Source organism: Suricata suricatta, chromosome 12 (assembly GCF_006229205.1).
Source record: "Suricata suricatta isolate VVHF042 chromosome 12, meerkat_22Aug2017_6uvM2_HiC, whole genome shotgun sequence".
NCBI classification, from domain to species: Eukaryota; Metazoa; Chordata; class Mammalia; order Carnivora; family Herpestidae; genus Suricata; species Suricata suricatta.
This window is the reverse complement of record NC_043711.1, coordinates 41,028,632-41,050,987: the sequence shown is the minus strand read 5'-3', so window position 1 is coordinate 41,050,987 and position 22,356 is coordinate 41,028,632. Positions and strand designations below refer to the sequence as shown.

At 36.3% G+C, this 22,356-nt stretch overlaps 1 protein-coding gene across 1 annotated transcript in view; it reads left to right on the top strand.

Annotated features, from left to right (window-relative positions):
* CNTN4 (contactin 4) overlaps positions 1–22,356 on the top strand; it is a 474,897-nt gene that overhangs the window by 241,184 nt on the left and 211,357 nt on the right. The window contains exon 5 of the mRNA XM_029918576.1: positions 6,469–6,564. Coding sequence (XP_029774436.1) covers positions 6,469–6,564 — 96 coding nt within the window. The remainder of the gene's footprint in view (positions 1–6,468; positions 6,565–22,356) is intronic.

Here is a 22,356-nt window from a genome sequence, read left to right as displayed (position 1 = left end):
ATCCCTAAATTATAGAGTTTTCATCTGACATGACTAAAGAGGGTAGAAAAAAATTCAGACATTTGGAGGGAGAATATTGTGCAGTCACAGTCAGCACCTGGGAGAGCTCCCCCAGGCTCTTCCTTTGTACTTGGAAATTAGTGCTCTAAGAATTTTCATAGAGATGTCCATAGTAGCAGCATTAGGCACATTGAAAGAACAGGTCATAAGCAAGTTCTCTGAATGACTTATTTCTAAATTGAGTGTACATTAACTTAGAAATATTAATAAAGCCCTTTGTTATCTATATAAAAATCTCCAGTAAAGAGTTTTGCTTTACTTTGCAATGTCAGACCACCACCTAGAATCAGATTTTAGTCCCTTACCTTAGGGGCCAACAAATAGGGATATTTAATATCAGATTTTTAGCCTAGACAGAGGTTTTGGTTTTATTTTGTTTTACTCAGTTGTTAGAAAGATAACTGACATCAATACTTGGAACAAAAAAGGAACTCAAGAAATATATGCTGAAGATTGAATAAGCAAATGGAAAAGTTAATGACATATAGAAAAGCAAAATACTGACAAGCATATCTATCAATATATTATAGTCATAAGTGTGTGTGTGTATATATATATATATATATATTTCAAATTCCATTTCTTCCCATTCTATTTCCAGGTGATATGCAGTGTGAACTTCTAAAATTTCAAGTTGAATGAGTAAATTTATATAATCAGGAAATAATACATTTTATAACTTATTTCTGTTTTGAAACAACACATTTGCATCCTTTGTAGAAGATAAACCTACATCAGTTTTTAGTGTTTTATGAAAATATTTCCACATTTATGTTAAAAAGTGGCAAGAGCTCTCTCAAACCATATCGTCATAGGTTCTTTCTGAGTCCATTTTATGTGAGTGTATCTTAATTGTAAGTCATATAAGGAATATAGTTCATGCACTGGAAAGGATAAGGTAGCTGGCTTATTACTTCAGCTCCTGTCAAGACTTGAAAACACAAGATTAGGAAATGTAGGTGTATTTTAAGTCCTATGAGCATTTCTTGCCATGGTAGGATTGACTTGACTACTCTGGTGTTACTTAATCTGGTGGAAGTTTAGACTCACAAGCTTTCCCCCAGTAAGTCACATTCTGTATGGTTTCCTTAGATGCCAAGAAATGATAATGTTAATACCAATATTTATAGGCTACTGAGTTTGGATTAGGCAGTATGTTTAATGCTTTATATGCATGATCTTAATCTTCAAAGAGCCCTATGAGGTAGTGAGTTTTGTCCTAATATTAGAGATGAAGAAAGTGAGGCTTTAGGAGATTAAATAACTCACCTACATTGTACATTTAGAAAATAAGAGTACCAGATTTGTACTCAGGTTTTTTTTTACTACAAAGCCAGTATATTAAACCATTATGCAAGTTTTCCTCTTGCTATATATTCTCACTGGGAAACCCAGTCAACCATGCCAGTCTCACTAATGGTTTCTTCCTTCTTCCTGAGTGGAAAGAATGTAAAAAATGTGGCTTGCAATCCTAAGGTTTTATAAATTTAGACTTATTTTCAATATGAGTCTCTAGAATTCAAGAAACCATGCAAATGTGGATCCACAAATGCATACACTCAGGGAACAAAAGGCAGAGTCAAAACCTAATTTTAAATATGCTACATGATTATCAATTTTTAAAGTTATATTCCAGAAATACTCCTTTAAAAAAAACAAATGGTGAAATTATCATTATGGAAATTATATTCATAACAAATGTATCGCTTGACCATTTTTCCAAGCTGATATTGATTTCCTTATTGATTGCTACTTTCAAAATTGGAGGAAGTCTCAATAAAGGAAACTGGTGATGGCAATTTGTTGTTCAAAGCCACCCTATAAGAATTAATAGAATCAAGGCTTACCCAAATTAGGAAAAAATGAATTGGTATTTTTTTAGCACGTACTAAATAATACATGCATTAAAAATGCATGCGTGACTTGCATGGTTTATGTATCCTTCCTCTCCCCTTTTCTCCTGGCTCTTTATGGAGTCTTAACAAACCATGAAGTGTGTTATGATCTCATTAGCCTCTTCTAGACATTTTAAAACTAAACTGATACTCTTCTCTGAGTGGTCTTACCCTGTGAATGGCTTCAGCTCTTCCATGTTCAGTGAGTCATGGGTAGTCCCTTTAGTGATAGCCTAAATGAGTTCCCTTTTCTCATTTACTGTTACTTCTCAAAAAATATATCTTGGACCCTCTTGATGTTTTCTCTAGAGTACCTCCAGATATTTGTTGTAAGGTATCTTTTCCTTTCCTCTAAACATTTAATAACTCTACAGACAGGAAATATATGGAGATTTTCCCCCCTCACTCTCTGATTTAGTCTGCAGTCTGAATTATAAGTATTTTTGTATAGTAAGGCTTTTTATTATTTATCACATATTGCAGCTTTAAGACCTTTGTATATGTTTACTCCCTCAAGAATTTAACTGCTACATCATTTCCTCTATGCACTCACTACACATTCCAAGTACTGTAGCATATTTTCTAATATCGTTTAAAAATGAAATGCTGATATTACATTCCATACCAGAATAAAGGACAATTGTTTCCACAGAAAAATATGATATGAAAACACATCTGCCACAAAATTGTGCATCCCTTAGCATATGATTTCTAGAAAAATTTATGTAAAATGCTGATGAATGAAATCACCAAAAAGTACAGCCATTTATTTTTTTAAAGTCTATGAATCACATGTCAGTGAACCTTATACAGAGCTGGAAAAACAAGCTGTTTTGAAAAACCAAAATATATGGATATTAATTCCTCATCATACATATACATCATTTATTCAACCACATCTGTAGTAACTGACTGCATTGTTCAGCCACCTTCCTAACAATGCAACAGGTATGCTTCTTAATAGAGTTGTTTGTGATTGTTTTCTCCTTGTTCAATTTCATCCTTTTTACCTACTGTTTAAAAGAAAAGCAAAGGAATTGAAGACTTGGAACCAAATGTACCTACTCATTGCTTTGTGCATCGAAATGTGGATTTTCCTACACTAAAGAACTTAAAATTCATTCAAAGATTTTTTATTTTTGTATCTGAGATGTTGAGTAACTAGTTTGAATGTTCTTTTTCACTGGCTTCCACTATATCAGTGAGGAAGCCATAGATTCTGGTGTTTGAGACCAGTAGCTTTAAAGGTAGACAGATAGAAATTTGTATATTTCTGACCACTTCCTAGGTGGTGAAGATGATACTGAATCTCTCAGAGTTTCACTTATATCACCTCCACATTGGTAATTTAAACTGTGATGGAATAAATGAGATATATATGAAAAGCACTTGGCACATGGTATGACCTCAATACATTTTGCAGGTAGATGCTAATATTGCTAATAGGGCAATGGTCATGGTAATAGAGCATTTATGCATAATATATTCTATCTTGTAAAGTCTGTTGCCACTGGTCATTACCCAGTTCCAAGGCTTCAGAAATAAAATGACTCTAAAACATGATATGTGTAGGACTATTGCTGAGAAAGTCCTGGCCATGAGTCTACAAGCTTTAAAAAATACCCATTCGCACACATAGTTCTTTGATATGTATAGTTACCATGCTGCTAGTAATTAGGATCTGAATGGATAGTTATATCTGAAAAGACCAATTTTGGACATGAAAGTTTCCCTTAAACATGTGCATAAATATGTCTTTTGTTTATTAGTACCTATACCTCTCTAGAATTCTCTCTAGAATTCATTTAATATTGGGAACACTTATAAATAGAATGATTGGATTATGATTTGCCACTATATTACAAAATTCTTCAATGGATAGAACAAATATATTGAATACCAGTTTTGTAGCACAACAATCTTTGTGTTTGGCCTTGTGCTTTTCAAGTATTATCTCATTTAATCTTTGCCCATGACTCTTACTTTAAAACAAAGCACATTTATTCACATGAGAAAATGAAAACTTGCCCAGTCAGTAACACAGCTAATACATCGCAGAGTTGATTTCAAAGTCAAATCTGTCCAAATGCAGTCTTTTTACTCGCTATGTAAGTAGGGTTTGCCATCTGGAATTTATATCAACTAGCTACTAAGAAATATGTCTAAATATTTTCTCAGATACCAGATTAGTGTGATATATCTTGACTGCCTGAACCTTGTAGAACTGCATGAATTCATAAACTGAAAAGGAATAAGCAGGAATCCAGTTTTTCAAGCTCCTTAAGGAAAATTAAAAATCATTACATGTGCTTCTCATTTTTTCCCGATTTCTTAATGCCCCTTCTCTAATCAGAACCATGGTGGATTTTACCTAGATAAGACTTCACCTCTATTATCTACTAGCCCTTAATTTTGTTTGCAACTCTGGTGATGTAATGGGATGTTTGTACAAAAACTTAGATGACATATTCTAAGAAACTTTATGCAAAAGTGACAATGTAGAGCGATTCACTATCACTTTTAGGGATGATAGTTTATAATATTAAACCATTTTCAACAATAAAGTTTTTTAAATCTCTTGTTTAATGTTTTCTGAAGGCTTCTCTGACCATTTCCTTGGACAAAAGTATCATGTCCTAGCCTTACTTGATGTTCATTGGATTAAAAAGAATTTTATTGAGGTGCCTGGGTGGCTCAGTCGGTTAAGCCTCCGGCTTCGGCTCAGGTCAGATCTCATGTTCGTGGGTTCGAGCCCTGCATCAGGCTCTGTGCTGACAGCTAGCTCAGAGCCTGGAGCCTGCTTCCGGTTCTGTGTCTCCTTCTCTCTCTGACCCTCCCCCTCTCATGCTCTGTCTCTCTCTGTATCAAAATTAATAAAACATTAAAAAAATTTTTTAATTTTATTACAACAGATATGTTATTCAAGTTAGAGTATTTTTTGTATTGTGCTCAATATGTCCTCCAGGCGTCCACACCTCAGTTCTCTCACCTTTGGCTTCCTATGATTAGGTGTTACCTGTCAGTCCTGCCCTCTGGACTCTTGGGTCCCTACAGGGCAGGAGCTGTGTTCTCAAAGTGTCTGTATCCAGGGCTGACAACCAAGTGATGTTTAATGAAATTTTTATAAGTACTTAGTTGATAAAAATAATAATGTATTATCTTAAAATTTACATAAGTCCAGAAGAAATTGGTAATGAAGATATGTATGTGTCTAAATTTTCTTTAATATCCTGACTTCTCCTTAAAGTCAAGCCTAATTGTAGAAGCATCCCATTATTTTTTTACTTCAGGAAGACTGCCACCTTCTCCCTTTAGCTTCATTACTTATTAATGTAGCCTTTAATAAACCTCATGGTGCCTCTCTTTTCTAGACTGTAAAATGGAGACATTAATGGTGATTAATCCATATAATTGTTGTTAGAATCGCTTCAGATAATCATCATGAAATACCAAAATGGCCAGCATGTAGGAAATAGTCAATAAATATAACAGATCTCCAATGTGCACAGCTAGATGACGTGCAACCCTGCAGAACATACTTGGTTTGGAATAATCCTCAAATCCGATAAGAGGTTATTAAAGCAAATGTTTTAGACAAGAAAAAAATGAAATGGCACTTAAAATACTTCTTGTTGAGAGGATTTATTTACATTTGGGAGCATGGGAAAAAACATTATTTTAAACAGTAATATGTCTGTCACTGTATCAGAAATGCATTTTACATTAACTCATTTTTATTGGCAACTGATTGTTCACTGAATCAAACTGTGATCTTTAGTTTTGTAATGTCATATCCTTCTAACCAGCCTTGATCTCCGTCACAGAGGGGGAGCATTTTTTTCCAAACATAATCTTGCACAATACCTGATAAATACTTAAAAATACACAAGTACTTTCATTAAGTATATGTGCATATATATCTATTTACACATGTATATAATGTGTGTATATATTCAGAAAGAGTCATATTCTAGCTACATATGTAGAGAGACAAGTATAATTGCATATAATAGAATGGTTTGTGAAGTGAAGAGAATTGAGTATCAGATATCATGAATGTACATCCTGATAATATTTAATTACAAAAATGTTTTGGGGAAGTCACTTAACATCATTAATCCTTGGTTTCTTCATTTAGATATGCACTGTCTAACAGGATTTTCTGCACTAATGTCAATGTTCTTTTTCTCTGCCATCCAATATGGTAACCACTAGCTACATGTGGCTGTTAAACTCAAAATGTAGATAATTGGGCTGAGGAACTGAATTATACATTTTATTTAATTTTATATGTTTTAAATATAAATAGACACATGTGACAAGTAGCTCCATTACAGTACAGATACAGAATCAAGGATGACAGGACAATATCATGTGAACAGAAGCTACCCTGAATTTCCTTGATATGGCAGTTTTTCAGCAGAAGACTGTTCTCTTCTGAAACACTTACATTCTCTCACAATCTCTTAGGCCTTTATAATTTAAACCATTTTTCTTTTATTTCTCTTAACAGATCTTGAAAACTTTAAAACAAGAACAAGAAGCACTGTGTCTGTCCGTCAAGGTCAGGGGATGGTACTCCTATGTGGCCCACCAGCCCATTCAGGAGGTAAATTATAAGTGCACACTTCACTTTACTTGCTGCTATTTTTCTTGTTGATTTTTCTCCCCTTGGCACTAGCTACAGGGAGAGTGTCATTTGCAGAGATTCTCTGTGTCAAGGAAGACTCATTGTCAATGCCTCCCATAATTAGGATAGGAAAATAATCAGATTCTGCAAATGTTCCACCCCGCTGCTCTCTAGCTGGCACAAGGGGAAAGACACCTGAGTCAACTGAAATAAGAATCCTGTTGCTTAGTAAGACAATGTAGATACAACTGTCCATGGTTTCTCCAACTCAGTTGGTTTCAAAGATGCCCTTGATTTGTTTTGTCTAGTTTTTTGGTCTGGGAAAGGATCAGATCCAGAATTCAAGTCCTCTGACAGCAGAATCCAAGATCACTTTGTAAAGACTCATAATGACTATGATCAGTTAGGAATTCATTTTATTTCTTTTTATTTTTTTTTGAGTTTTGTTTAATTCCACTTAATTAACATATAGTGTAATATTAGTTTCAGGTGTAGAATTTAGGGATTCATCACTTCTGTACAACACCCAGTGTTCATCACAGCAAGTACTCTCCTTAATACCCATAAATAAGTAAATAAATAAATAGTAGGGAATTCATTTGACTGCAAATAACTGAAAACCCAGCTAACATAAGCTTCAGCAGAGTTTGTGTTGTTCTCACACTCATTTCCAATGGTATGTACTCTCAAGCTAGCACCACTTCTTAAGGATGTCTTCCAGGGTGCAAGCCCTTTCTTGCATCTTTCTCTGAGGTCCTTCACAGGTATATGGCTAGGGTAGCAAGTGTGCACTCCAGACAGGCAGAAATGGGAACAGGCAAGAACAAAAGTCAAAAATCTCCATCTCAGTTTGCCTTTGTATTATGAAAGGTTCTCTTTGTCAGAAGACTTTTACCTACATGTCACTGATCACCTACAGTGGCAAGAGAGATGGAAAAATCAAGTATTTTGTACAGATAAATTTGATGGCCCTGAAACAAATCATAATTTTGTAGGAAGGGAGACTATGGAACTTGCAGTGTCTCCCAAAAGGACTAACGATAACTGAAAGGTAAATCTGACTGCCATTAAGGGCTCAGCAGTGTGGAGGCTTAATATATAACGCTCTTTATTAGGATTCCTCTGAGGTTGTGGTAACAAGATTGATAAACTGTTCTTGGGAAGTCTGACTCAAAGTTGAATTTGCTATCTGCTATTCTTGTTATTCTCTTAATTCTCTATTTGGCTTAACACATGCTGAAAAAAAAATTTAAACCAAGAATTTGGAAACATCTTTTTATTTTTGTCCTATCTTCTAAAGTTGTAACTTTTCATTTCTCATCTAATGCCCCAGCTAACCTAAATAACAATTAGCAAAATAGCTGAAAAGTCTAGGACTTCTAATATGATGAATATAAAAGTAGATGGAGGAGGCCCCTCTGAATCTAGACTGAGGACATGGAATTGTTCAGCATTCTGGGTTTTAAAGACTAGCAGAGAATCCAGATTAAATTTCAGTAGTTTGTATTCTGAGAAGTGGGTTTACTCCTTAGGGCTTGAGTTTTCCCTTCAAATTAGCATCGGAAACATTAAATTCAGAGTCCAGGACATGAGATCAAGCCATAGCTCTGTTTCAAACCATTATTTGATACTGAGCAGTTTTTTTTTTTAATTTTCCATGCCACACTCTTCTTATCTATAAAATGGCAAGATCAAAGGAAATCTATCAGATCACTTTGAGTTCTATCATTACATGGTAATAACCCAATAAAGACTAAACAATTTTATTAACTAGGTTTGCATTATTGAAGTCTGTCTTTATATGAAGAAACCAATTAACTGGACCTGTATTTAGGTTAAAGTGAAGTTCACTCAGACTAACTTTTCTGTTCTTATTATAAAATCTGATCAAAATAAGAATCGAAGGTTTTACTAGTTTCTTCTGCAGTCTGCCTCACAGCATTTAACTTTCATAACATGGCAGCAACTCCAAAAATTAATCTTGTAGGCTTATTAAGAAAAAAAATACCTCACTACTCCCTGGTATAATGGTATCTGGGAAAGGCAAAGCACCTAAAGTGTTCCCGTACTGCTACACAATGAGGCACCTGAGTACTTTCCCTTCCCACAGAGAAACATATTAAAAATTTTCATAGACATCGCCTGAAAGGTGCTTGTCTCTGCTGGCAGCAGTCAGCAGCTCTGAAATTCGTTTTTTTTGAGCTGTGCTGACATTCCTGACAGTCTTTATGGTGAAAGACGAGGAAATAAATATTCTCATTATGGGCTTTATTAGAAACCACATGCTCAGTAACACCGTGGGCAAGGCAGGAAAGGCAAGGGAATTTGCAAGAACACAAAAAGGATCTTGAAGGTTATAAGAGAGCATCTCAGGCAGCCATCAGTTCGGGGCAGTGGAGTCAGTGATTACCTGATGAAATCCTCCCAATTACCCAAACCCTCCAGTGCAAACTATAGAGCAGGCTTCTCTCATTGCTTCTCCAGACTGTGTTCTCACCTGAACTCTGGCAGAATCACCAGGAGCCGCTGGACACACTGAGCATTTTAGACCCAGCATATGGTATCCCAGTTTCAATTGTAATAGATGATGCAGAGGGAAGGAAATGAGTCAGCCTTTTATTGTATCAGTGGGATACTGAGAAATGGTATGAAATCCATTGTAAAGGATGCTGCATGTCCTGTTTCAAAAGCTGTGTGGTGTCAGACCTTCTTAGGGTAACATAGAAATAAGCAACAATTAATCTGTTTTGAAAAGCATTTCAGAGAGCAGATGTTTCCAGGACTCTATCATGCTACTACATGTAGCATCTTTCTCATCTTTTGGTTACTAGATACAAAATCAGTTGTGATGTCATTACACAGATTTTACTATTCAGTTTTAGCACACACACCAACCAGTGGAAATCACTGTGATGGGCCCTGGTTGTCCGTGATGTCCCTTCATATTTGAAATAGATTTTATTGAGATCCAGAATTTTCACCTGGCTTTCCCTCACCCTCAAGGTCATTTGGCACCAGGAATTCATGATCCTTAACCAAGCTCTCATTAAATAGGAATAGAGCTGAAGTACTTTGAGATTCTTCCTACCACAGTACTAAAATTGTATTATTCACCAGTGAATTCCTCATGAACTGTTCAAGGGAGGTTTTTGTTCTCACCTTCCTCTTACATGTCACCAAGATTCTTGCTACTCAAAATGTGGTCCACGGACCAGCAGCATTTGCCTTACCTGGCAGCTTGTTAAAAAGACAACTTCAGGCTCTATCCAAGGCCTGCTGCATCAGAATTTACATTTTAATAAGATCACCAAATGATTCATATGCACATTAAAGTTTGGGAAGCCCTAAGCTATTCTGTCACACACACCTCACTTCTGGCCAGTGGTGAGCAGGAAGCTGAGGTGTAGTCAAGTCAACATGTTAAAGCCATGGGTACCCAAGAAGTTCCCAAAGATATTTTGATTCCATAAATCTGGGACAGGATCCCCAAAACTATGGTTTTAGAGATTCTGAGGCAGTACATTTAAGATCCACCCACTTTGATCACCTTCTACAAAGCCAGCCCAGAATCACACTACTGAGATGGAGTGCTTTGATTTCCATAACACCCAAGCAGAGAGGTCACCTCAGGCTTTACCTTTACTTGATTTATTTCTGTAGTTGTTGATAAGGGAGAACAATCAAGAAAAGACTGGCTTTTTCTCAAGTATGTATCTTCAAAGTAGCATTTTACATTTGGCCAGCTTTTAACTACATTATTAATAGTGAAAGTATGGCTTCCCAGGGTATTAAAAAGAAACCATGTGATTCTGATTCTAAGATAATTTTCACTGTTATGGGTTTTATGGAAACCAGCTATAATTGTCATCATTAGATACTTTTACACAGAACACATTTCCATTAAATTTGGATTCTGTTCACATGGCATGAGATGCAGGGACCTTACAACGGAGGATCTGTAGAGTTCTTTATGGTGTTTATAATGCTTTAGTTTCCATTATATTATCTCTGATCCTTACAATAATCCTATAAGAAGTAAGGACATGTATTTCATAAATAAGGAAATTGAAGCAAAGAGATTCTGTGGGGTCACACACTAATCAATGGCAGGGTCAAGAGTTATCTTCGCCTAGAACATGACCCCTTTTTTTTTTTCCAGTCCAGGAGACAACAGTGGAGACAGGTACTGGATTTTCTGTGCCGGTGATTCTTTGGGCCCCATCCCAGATCACTGAAGTGTGCCTTTCTTGCCTGGCATCCTTTATATTTTTAAAAGCACTATGTGATTCTAGTTTGCAACCAGGGTGAAAAATGTGTGTCTCGGCGTTACAAAATCAAGTAGATCTTGTCTCAGCAAAACCTCTTTATTTGCAAACATCTCCAGGGTCCAGGAAATTTGATTTGATCTGGACGTATCCACGAATATTATAACCCTAAAAGAAGTCTGCCTTCCCACAGCGTCGTGATTTCAGCTGGATCATGTTGTTTTTACTGTAGGACAGAGGAAAAAGCAGGAAAGTAGGACACCAAATAGCAGGCCCAGGTCTCATATTAGCTTACCATGTGGTCTTGGGCCAATTATGTAACTTCTCTGAGCCCTGTCGGTTTCTGTCTTCCCACACATACTGTTTCTATCATCAAGATGTCACCTTCAGGATCAGGCTCACCCAGTTTCTTTAATTTTTTTTAATACTTATTTATTTTTCTGAGAGAGAGAGAATGAGAATGAGTGGGGAGGGGCAGAGAGAGGGAGACAGAGAATCCAAAGCAGGCTCTGTGCTGTTTGTGCTCAGACCCATGAACCATGAGATTATGACCTGAGCCACAGTCACGAGTTGACTGCTTAACTGACTGAGCCACCCAGACGCCATGGGCTCACCCAGTTTCTTAATGAATTCAAACTATGCTGACAGGTCTTGGGCCTGGACTGATGTTGCTATGCTAAATTGAGTGTCCTCTATGCCCAGAATAATCTTCAAGCCGTCCATATTTTATCAAGCAGCCAGCTCTGCCCAGCCCCGCTCCATGCCAATTCCCAAACCCTGCCCCATCCTGGCTCCCATGCTTACCAGTTCTATATACCTTCCAGGTGCATCTTTATTTACTCTGAATACCAATTCATTTCACTGTAGTGTAGGTGCTAAGTTTACCTCTTGCCCTCATGTTTCACCCAAAGATGCATCCAGATCCAAACCTGGGACAGTAACTCTGTCCTATAGATCTTAAGTGTTGCTGACATCTAAGAGGTTTACTTACTGGGTGGGTAAGATGGGTCTGCCATATCAGACTCCTTGGAAAATTAACGTCAGAATGGGTGGGTTCTAGTTTTATCACCCTGTCATTTAGACATCTGGGCACTTCCTTCAAGAAGCAGCCCCACTTCCGGCTTTCTCTCCTCCACATTTCAGGCTGTCACTCTTTCCCTGTGTCTTTGCTCTCATCGTAACTCTCAAATCTTCATACAGGATTCTGTTATCCAAATAATATTTATATTTGTTCTGTCAAATTTCTCAAATATGTTCTTAGAGTAAAAACATGTAATAAATGTGGCAGAAATTTGCACAGTTAAAAGCTTCATAAAATATGTAGAAATAAATTTACCCAAGAAGGTGAAAACCCTATACTCTGCAAACTATAAGACGATTAAAGAAATTGAAGACAACATAAAAGGGAAGATATTGTATGCTCATGGGGTGGAAGATTTAACATTGATTAAAGTCCACACTGTGCAAAGCAATCTATAATTCATTGTGTTCTTTATCAGAATGCAAGTAGCTTTTTTCTCAGAACTGGAACAAATAATCCTAAAATTTGTATGGCACCACAAAAGATCCTGAATAGTTAAAGTAATCTTAAGAAAAAAGAACACTTCCAGAGGTACTCAGATAGACTACAAAGCTGTAGTAATCAAAACAGTATGGGACTGGCACAAAAATAGACGCAGAGATCAATAGTTCAGTATAGCAAGCCCAGAAATAAGCCCATTCTTATATGGCCAATTAATCTATAACAAAGGAGGAAAGAATATACAATCGGGGAAAGATAGTCTCTTCAAAAAATGTTGAAAAAGTGAACAGCTACATGGAAAAGAATGAAACTGGAATAGTTTCTTATACCATACACAAAAGTAAACACCACACACAAAAAATAGATTAAAACCTACATATGAGACCTGAAACCATAAAATTCTTAAGAGAAAACATGGACAGTAATTAGACATTGGTCCTAGCAACATTTTTCTGGATATGTCTCCTCAGGCAAGGGAAACAAAAGTAAAAATAAGCTGTTGGGACTCCATCCAACTAAAAAGCCTTTGCACCACAAAGAAAATGATCAACAGAAGGAAAAGACAACCTACTAAATTGGAAAAAGTATTTGCAAATGATATATTCAATAAAGGGTTAATATCCAAAATATGTAAAAATGCATACAACTGAACACTAAAAACACCCCAAAAAATGAGCAAAGGACCTGAATATACATTTTTCCCAGGAAGACATTCACATGGCCAACAAACACATGAAAAGATGTTCAATGTCTCTAATCACTGAAATACAAATCAAATACAAATCAAAACTATGGGATATCACCTCACACCACTCAGAATGAGAATGCCTACTACCAAAAAGACAAGAAAGAAGCAAGGATGTGCACTGTTGGTGGGAATATAAATTGGAGCAGCCACTTTACATACTATTTATCTAAAATAGTATGGAGAGTCTTCAAAAAATTAAAAATGCAAATACCATATGATTCAGTAATTTCACTACTGGGTATTTACCCAAAGAAAACAAAAGCACTAATTTGAAAAAATATATGTACCCCTATGTTTATTTTAGCATTATTTACAATAGCCAAGATATGGAAGCAGCCCAGGTATCCTTTGATAGGTGAAAAGATAAAGAAAATGTGTGTGTGTGTGTGTTTATCTACACACACACATATATTATATACATATATATGTACAATACAATATTACTCAGACATTAAAAAAAGAATGAAATATAGGCATGCCTGGATGGCTCAGTCAGCTAAGTGTCAGACTCTTGATTTGTGCGTCAGGTCATGATTCCAGGGTTGTGGATTTAGCTCCACATTAATTGCTGAGCATGGAACCTGTTTGGGACTCTCTCTCACTCCCTACCCCTGCCCCACATGCACACGCACATGTGCTCTCTCTCTTAAAAAAAAAAAGTAATGAAGTCTTCCCATTTGTGATAACATATATGGACCTAGAGGGTACTATACTAAGTGAAATATGTCAGAGAAAGACGAATATTATATGATTTCACTTATACGTGAAATCTAAGAAACAAACAAATGAAAACAAAAACAAAATAACCCCACAAACTCATAAATACAGAAAACAAACTGGTCGTTGCCAGAGGGGAAGGCTTATGGACGGTGGGTGAAATAGGTAAAGGGGATTAAGAGGCACAAAGTTCCAATTATAAAAGGAGTAAGTCATAGTCAATAATGTAATAAATTTGAGTGGTGACAGTACTAAGATTGTCATGGGGAGTATTGCCTAATGTATGGAATTGTCAAGTCACGATATTATATCCATGAAATTAATATAACATTGTAGGTCAACTATACTTCAGTAAAAAAGCATATATATTAGGAGTCAAAGTTGAGTAAACAATTTTCTTATGGTATTTCTATGGGAAATGCATGCTGAGCTTCTTGTCTAACCCAAGAAACTTTATATATTTACTTAAATAGACATAGCAATTCAATGAGGAAAAGCTAGCCTTTAGTGATGGGGTTATTAGTACCACAGACTACTAGGTATTGTTTTGTTTTGAGGTGGGATTTGGGGGTTTTGTGTTTTGGGGATTATTTTGGCACTAAACATTAAGACTCTTGTTTTTGCTCTTTAACTGTACCATATTTCTTTGAAATATGTGAACATAGACTCTTTCATCTGAAATGTAATGGTCCAATTCCCCCTCCCCTTTTTTTTCTTCCCACTTTGCCAATAAGAGGAGATTTCAGCACAGTAATGATTTAGTCAGCATAGATAGAGTAATGTGAAACCGTCTGGAAGGCATTGCTTTTCTTCATTCATTAAGCCTCCCTTTTTTCACTCTTTGAACAGAAAAAAAGAGCCACATTGATCAGGGACTACTTGTTATAAACTGTTGCACACAAATGGCATGGTGGAGTGTTTCATGTTTGGGAGGATAGGCCAGTAGGATGATTTGTCTTTATTACACCAAATACAGGCTCCATTTCTCACAGCCATGAGATCATTTAGCTCAAAGAAAGAATCAGCAGAAGAAGCAAGGGAGGGAATTAGATCTTGTGTGTGTTAAAGAATGACTTGCTTGTCCCCCATTAGATATGACTACAAGAATTACGATCAGTATTTCTGATGTCAATCATCTCCACAATTAGTTAAGCCTATTCTATGATGCTACTGGCAAACATTTTGCCAGTATGTATGTATGTATGTAGAAATAGAAAAACTGAGTGCATTAGTATCAAACATTTTCTAGCCATATAATAATTTTAAACCTTATGCAGCCAGTGACCAATATCTTAAATTAACCTGTACAGAGAATTTCTGATCTAGGTTCGAAGAAGAGTTCCTCAGGAATGATAGTTATATACTTTCTACCTATTTCTCCTTTTAGTTCTAGTAAGAGAGACAATGAAACTGTCTTTGCAACTATAGCAAATCCATACACTTAGAAAAAAACCCAGCTACTTAATAAATAGCAATTAATTAAATTTCTTTGCTTTCAGTAGCCTAAAGAGAATCATTTATTTAGTTTTAGTAAAAGTTATTCCAGATATAAATTTCAAGAAATTCTTTTACTGTCTCTTTGTTTTCTTCTGTGTACATATTAACATGTTCATCATTTGGCAGAAACCAAAGCATTTCAGTTAATTAATGATGGCCCTAATTACCCAGCTTCTCTCCTGACGGTTACTGTGCATTTAATTTAATGATAGGCACTATGTAAAAGTATTTGTAGATAGATTTAAATTCAGGTTGGAAATGTCTCTTTTAAACAGAGAAAAATATCAAAGATGTTATCACCAGGTTTGATCCTTAGAACTGGAGGCCTATTGATCAATCAAAGTCAAGGGCCAAACACATTAGCACCAAAAGGAAATGGTGTTTTGGAAGTGAGATGTGATCCACAAAGCTGAATGATCTGCAAACTGTGATCATTCGGCAATGCTTGATTTCATGTTGAGCTTTCTCTTTTGGAGTTGTCCTGTCCCAGAAAGCAGTGAAGGATGATATGGTGTGGGAACACAGGTGCTCGTTGGGATGTGAAGAGTCTAGAGATGTGAAAACCGCATTACATATCTAGTAGAGCACTACCAGGATGTACCAGCCAGAACAGAACAAATGATCAACACTGATCTTTCAATAACATGAACCTGACTGAGTATTTCATAAATAATCCAGTGGGCAATCACGGCAGGATGTATGGGAACCATGCTTGTTTTAATGCCCACTGGAAATATACCCTACGAATCTCCTCTTTTCAGCTGAGGAAGAAACAAGCAGCTCTTTAGATATGTTTTCAGCAACGAATTGGTGTTTTGTCAGGTCAGTGCCTCATGATGTTATATTGAATTCAGCAGGATAATGGTGTGGTACATAGTATGAGGAAATGCTGCCTGAGTCCTAGAAATCTGGAAATAGACTCAGGTTGGGAGATCAGAAATTGAAGGCTCCAAAATGTTCGGTACTCTCAGGGATCTTGATCCTGTGAGTATTACATCACAAAAAAGTCAGCCATTTTTCTGATATATGTATTTTTTAACTTGTACAGTTAGTTTTCAGACATTTAGGAAGAAAATAACTAAAGTAGGCCAAATCAAAGACTAGAGGAAACTACACATTTGGGCAAGAGAAGTTCACACTCAAAAGAATAAATTGTGGCATTTTGTCTAAAGACAGGGATATAGCTTCAGATTCTATGTAATATCAGATACTGATTTAAAAGAAAATGATTTCATTAAGTAGTTGTAAATTTATCAAGGATGAACCCATCATGTCGACGTGTGTTAACTATATTCATTAATGATTTTGTCATGCAAGACATATAGAATAAAAAATTCCAAATGGAGCAGTAAGAGTTTTACAGAGAGACCAGCTCTGTGTACATAATGAACCAGAAGATAGGTCAGATCTTTAATTCAGTAGCTGATTGGAAGAATGTTCATGCTCTTGTAGATACTGGCTGCTAGCAAAACAATGGGCCGCCATTCTGTGCTAAACCAAGAAAGCTCTTCATATCTGCAACTGTAACAGACATCATATAGTTGCAGGTTAACACATTATCATAATCTTCACTGTCTAAATTAACCCATGGAAAGGAGTTGTGTTATAACAACACTCCACAGGAATTCATAAATGCATATGGCAGGCACAGCTGGAGAGATTGTTGCAGTTGATAATGTAGCATTTCAGAAATATCCAAAGAATCTCTACTTTGTGAAGTAATTTGGAATGTGTATGCTTTCTCATTCCCTTAGACAACACATAGACTAGAGAACACCTAGGAAATGCCAAAATAGTTTGGTTGTAGATATTTGAGGCCTACTTCTTGTCACTTTATGCAAACTTTTGCCTTTTGAAAAGACAAACAAAATTTTACAAATAAAATGTAGCTGATTTAAGTATCATATTTCTTCTGTTTGTGGCTTCCACTTACTGTTAGATAGGGTAGATATAACACAGCTCCAAAATGTACACCTGAACATAAGAAAAACATTCCTACACCTTCTCATCTATGAGTCATGTTATCATTTGAATTTGTTCACTATATCTGCAAGCTAGCATTCCTTATCAATGTACAGTTCCAGTTTATTTCAGTGGAAAAGGTTGTGATAAATAGGATTTATAATTGGGCCCTAATAGGGTTTGCAAATTAGGATTCAAGATTGAAAAGAATAGATTGCCTTTTAAAAATAAAATTATCTGACATTGACAGAACCTGTCAGATGCCAAGGCATTGGTGTAGACATGGCAAATATAACAGTGAGCAAAAACAGATAGTTCCCCTCCCATAGGATTTATAGGTCTGCTGAGGAGTAAGGGAGTATTAAGATAGTCACACTGGAATGTGATCTTTTGGTTGTGGGCGAGTGAAGAATTGGGCTCAATGATCTGATCATGTAAAATATAGGCATACCTTGGATGTATTGTGGATTTAGTTACAGATCACTATCATAAAGCAAATACTGTAATAATGCAAGCCAAATGAATTCTTTTGCTTTGCTGTGCATATAAAAGTTATGTGTCCACTATACTGTATTCTATTAAGTGTATAGTAGCATTATATGTAAAAAGACGATGTTTATACCTTAATCAAAAATACTTTATTCTTTAAAAATGCTAAGCATGATCTGAGCTTTCACTGAGTCATCTTTTGGCTGGTGGAGGGTCTTAACTTCAATATTGATGGCTGCTAGTTGATCAGGGTGATGATTGTTGAAGTTTGGAGTAGCTGTGGACATTTCTAAAATAAGATGGTGAAGTTTTCTGCATCAATTTACTCTTTCTTTCACTTGAACACTTAGAGGCCATTGGAGAATTATTAACTGGTCTGGCTTCAGTTTGTTGGAAAGGAAAGAGGGAGGCCCAAGGAGAGGGAGAGAGATGGGGAGATGCCAGCTGGTGGGACAATCAGAACATACACATTTATAAATTAAGTTTGCCATTGTATATGGGCACAGCTTATGGTGCCCCAAAACAATTACATTAGTAACATCAAAAGTTAGTGCTCACAGATCACCATGACAAATATGATAATAATAGAAAAGCTTGAAATGTTGCAAAAACAACCAAAATGTGACACAGAGACTTAAAGTGAACAAAATGCCCTTGGAAAAATAGCACTGACAGACTTGCTTAACACAGGGTTGCGCAAACCTTCAACTTCTAAAAAAGCAAGATCTGTGAAGCACTGTAAAGCAAAGCACAGTAAAATGAGGTATCTGTTAGAAGGACATGATGTAAACCGGAAGAAAACCTCCTTGCAGAAGTCTCTCGAGCTTAGATTTGGAAGGATGGAAGGGTAGAAGGAAAGGATGGTTTCACAGCCAGAGTAACAAGAGATGCATCTGGAGTGGGGAAGGTTGCCTGGCCATGAGAAGTCATGTGGGACCCAAGGGTGGCGGGGAGAATAGTACAAGTTAAAGACTGGGACATAGGCAGAGACTAGGCTCCGGAGTGGTGAAAGATGTGGTTGTTTTTCTGAAAGTAAGATATTGCTAAAGATTTTTTAAGTGAGATATGAGATGAGTTAGAGTGGAAGTCAATGTTGAAAAATGGGTTCTTGGTAGCTAAGGCTCATTTATTATTACCTATCTTTTTGTGAAAAACAAAGAAGGCAGCAAAGTTTTAATCAGACTGAAAACAGAGAGTAGTCATCAAAAATTTACTTGAAAGATTACCTATAATTATAGCACAAATAGGCCAAATTGAGCAATAGCCAGAGGAGACTGTCTTAATCTGTTCTGGCTGCTGTAACAAAATACCACAGAGTGACTTGTAAAAAAAAAATGAAATCTATTTCTCACAGTTCTGGGAGGTGGAGTTTTGAAATCAGGGTGCCAGAATGGTCAGGCAAGGGTTTCTTCCCAGTTCGTTACAGGTAATATTTTGCTGTGTCGTCACGTGGGGGAAGGGAATGGCAAGCTCTGTGGGGTCTGTTTCCTAAGAACAGTTATCCCATTCATGAGGACTCCACCTTCATGACCTAATCACTTCCCACAGGCCCTATGTGCTAATACTCTTACCTTTAGTAAGGTTTCAAAATATGAATTTGGAGGAGACACAAACATTCAGATTAGAGCAGAGACTCATGACTAAACAACTAAATTTACAACGAGGAATGTGGGAAGGATATTTTAAAGCGTTCCTGCAATAGTCACATTGAATCTGTATATGAAACATATTTTTCTTTTTTTTTAATGTTTATTTTTGAGAGACAGAGAGAGACAGAGTGCAAGTGTGGGAGGAGGAGCAGGGAGGAAACACAGAATCTGAAGCAGGCTCCAGGCTCTGAGCTGTTAGCACAGAGCCCAACATAGAGCTCAAACCCACAAACCATGGGATCATAGCCTAATCCAAAGTTGGATCCTTAACTGACTGAGCTTCTCAGATGCCCCTATATAAAATATATTGTAATATGGACATCTAATGTAAAGGTTGGGTGTCTCTCCCTTATTATGAGACAACCTTTTTTCCTAAGGTACCCAAAGGAAGTGACCTACCATACTTACTAACACACACACGTGATACACCATCTCCCTGCTCCTCAAAGTCACAAGGAACAAACAAATCTACTAACTAGTGCTTTACAGAGAAATGGCTAACATGGCGTATTGGGTGTGGACAAAGGAAAAGGGTTATACCAATTCACTGTGACAGTGATAACTGAAGCAGTAGGAAGCCGTCTCAGTTTTTCAGAATCTTACTAAATTAATGACAGCCAGTCATCAGTAATTTGAAAAGGGAACATGGCTCTCAAACTGCTTTAAAACTTAACACTTGAGATGGGGATTCTGGGACCCCCATGGCCAGTTTGAGGGAATAAAGGGATACACCCATCTTTGGTTGGTGAACCTAAGACCTGAATAGAATCACAATGTTAATAGAGTTAAAAAATCTCCTCCTTCATGGTGACCTAAGATGATAAAGAGAGGAGCCATTGTCTGAGGATGCAAAGCAAAACAAAACAAAGGCATCTCTGTTGTGCTTTCACTCAAGACAAAGAAAACATGGATTCTATGAAATAAAGATGCTAATAGGAAAAGGGATCTGATGCTGATACAGACCAGCATTTAGAAGGAGCTAACAAAGATTAGAAATGAAAGAATTAAAACCTGCAGTGCAGACACAATAAAAAGCCAAATGAACATTGTAGAAAATTGAGTTAGTGATAAGCATGACTAACTAGATAAGCTTTTTTAAAGAATACAAAAGGAAAGTATAATGATCAGAAAGCTTCATACATATGGAATTTCATTAATAAGGATCCAGTGTATATACCATCAATGTTATTGATAAAGATATTTTATCAGTGTATCTATACTATTTCATTTAATATCACAGCATACTTTAACATTCCATAACAGCACATCATCCTTTTATATTTTTTAATTTTTTTAATGTAATTTATTGTCAGGTTAGCTAACATACAGTATACATAGTGTGCTCTTGTTTTGGGGGGTAGATTCCCGTGGTTCATCATTTCCATACAATACCCTGTGCTTATCCCAACAAGTGCCCTCCTCAATGCCCATTACATTTTCTCCTCTCTCTCTCTTTTTTTTTAAGGGAGCAAACTTTTATTGGCACAGTCATTCCTTTCCTTGTTAAATTAACAGAGTGAAGCAATGATTTTGAAGCAGTGAAAGCTAGCTTCTCCCAAATGCATGTCCACTGGGGTAGGCTTGTCAGGTCACGACCCCCCGGTTGTGTTGTAAGGAGATGGCCAGCTCTTCCAAAGCTTACTCATCCATCCATATGACCAGCTGAGGTGCAGAAAAAAATAAAACTTCTATTTAAAAAGGAGCCATGCCACGGAGAAGACCAGAGAGGGGGTGCAGCACTGAGAAGCCCAAGGGATGCAGGGTCCTCAGCTTTTCTCCGTATTTGAGTGTCTTAGGTTTGCTTCCCTCTCTGTTTGAAACTATGTAAGTTCCATATGTTAGTGAAAATATATATCTGTCTTTCTCTGACTTATTTTACTTAGCATAATACCCTCCAGTGTATCATCCTTTAATAGTGAAAACATACTGTTCTTCTTCTCTTTGACAGGGAATCAAAAGGTTTTTTAAAATTTTTTTAATGTTTATTTTTGAGAGACAGAGACAGAACTTGAATTGGGGAAGAGCAGAAAGAGAGGGAGACACAGAATCTGAAGCAAATACAGGCTCTGAGCTGTCAGCGCAGAGCCTAATGCGGGACTTGAACCTATGAACACGAGATCATGACCTGAGCTGAAGTCGGCCACCCAGGCTGCCCAAGAAGGAATCAAAAGTTGTTATGTTATTCTTTATTCTAATAATTAGAGAAAATATAGGTAAAGATATATATAAAAACAGAATGGATACCTTTATAGTTAAATCAAAGAAATTGTAATCTATTCAACTAAAGGTAAAGATGGGCAAAACAGAATTAATAAAAAATTCACAAAAAAAGGACAGATACAAGAGTATATAGTATAAGACAGAAAAAATAAAGAGATAAAACTTTCATATGAAACATGAGAGTATCAGATTCAGTAAAACTTTTTTTTGAGATAACTAGAATATGATGGCATTTATTTTTAAACAAAATATGTATTCTAACAAAATGGGCTTTAAAAAGAAAGATGGTAGATTTACTAGTTTAGAACCAAGTATTATTTGTATGAAAAAAACATTACACATTAAACAATAAATTGAGAAAAAATACTTTTTTAAGTTTTATTAACTTACGTAAGCTCTACACCCAATGTGGGGCTCAAACTCATGACTCCAAGATCAAGAGTTGCACACTTTTCTGTCTGAGCCACCTAGATGCCCCAAGAAAAGATACTTTTATTGTTCAGACACACAAACCTTGTTGAAGACATTCCAATTATATTATTTTGAATTCCATAAAATATAGGGTCAAAATTTATAATGCTAAATATTTGGAAATACAAGATAAAATTACTAAGGCATATTTGTTATTTAATTTGACAGGCCAAGTAAATAGAAATAAGGATACAAAATACTTCAATAATAATAACAAAACATAAATAGTAG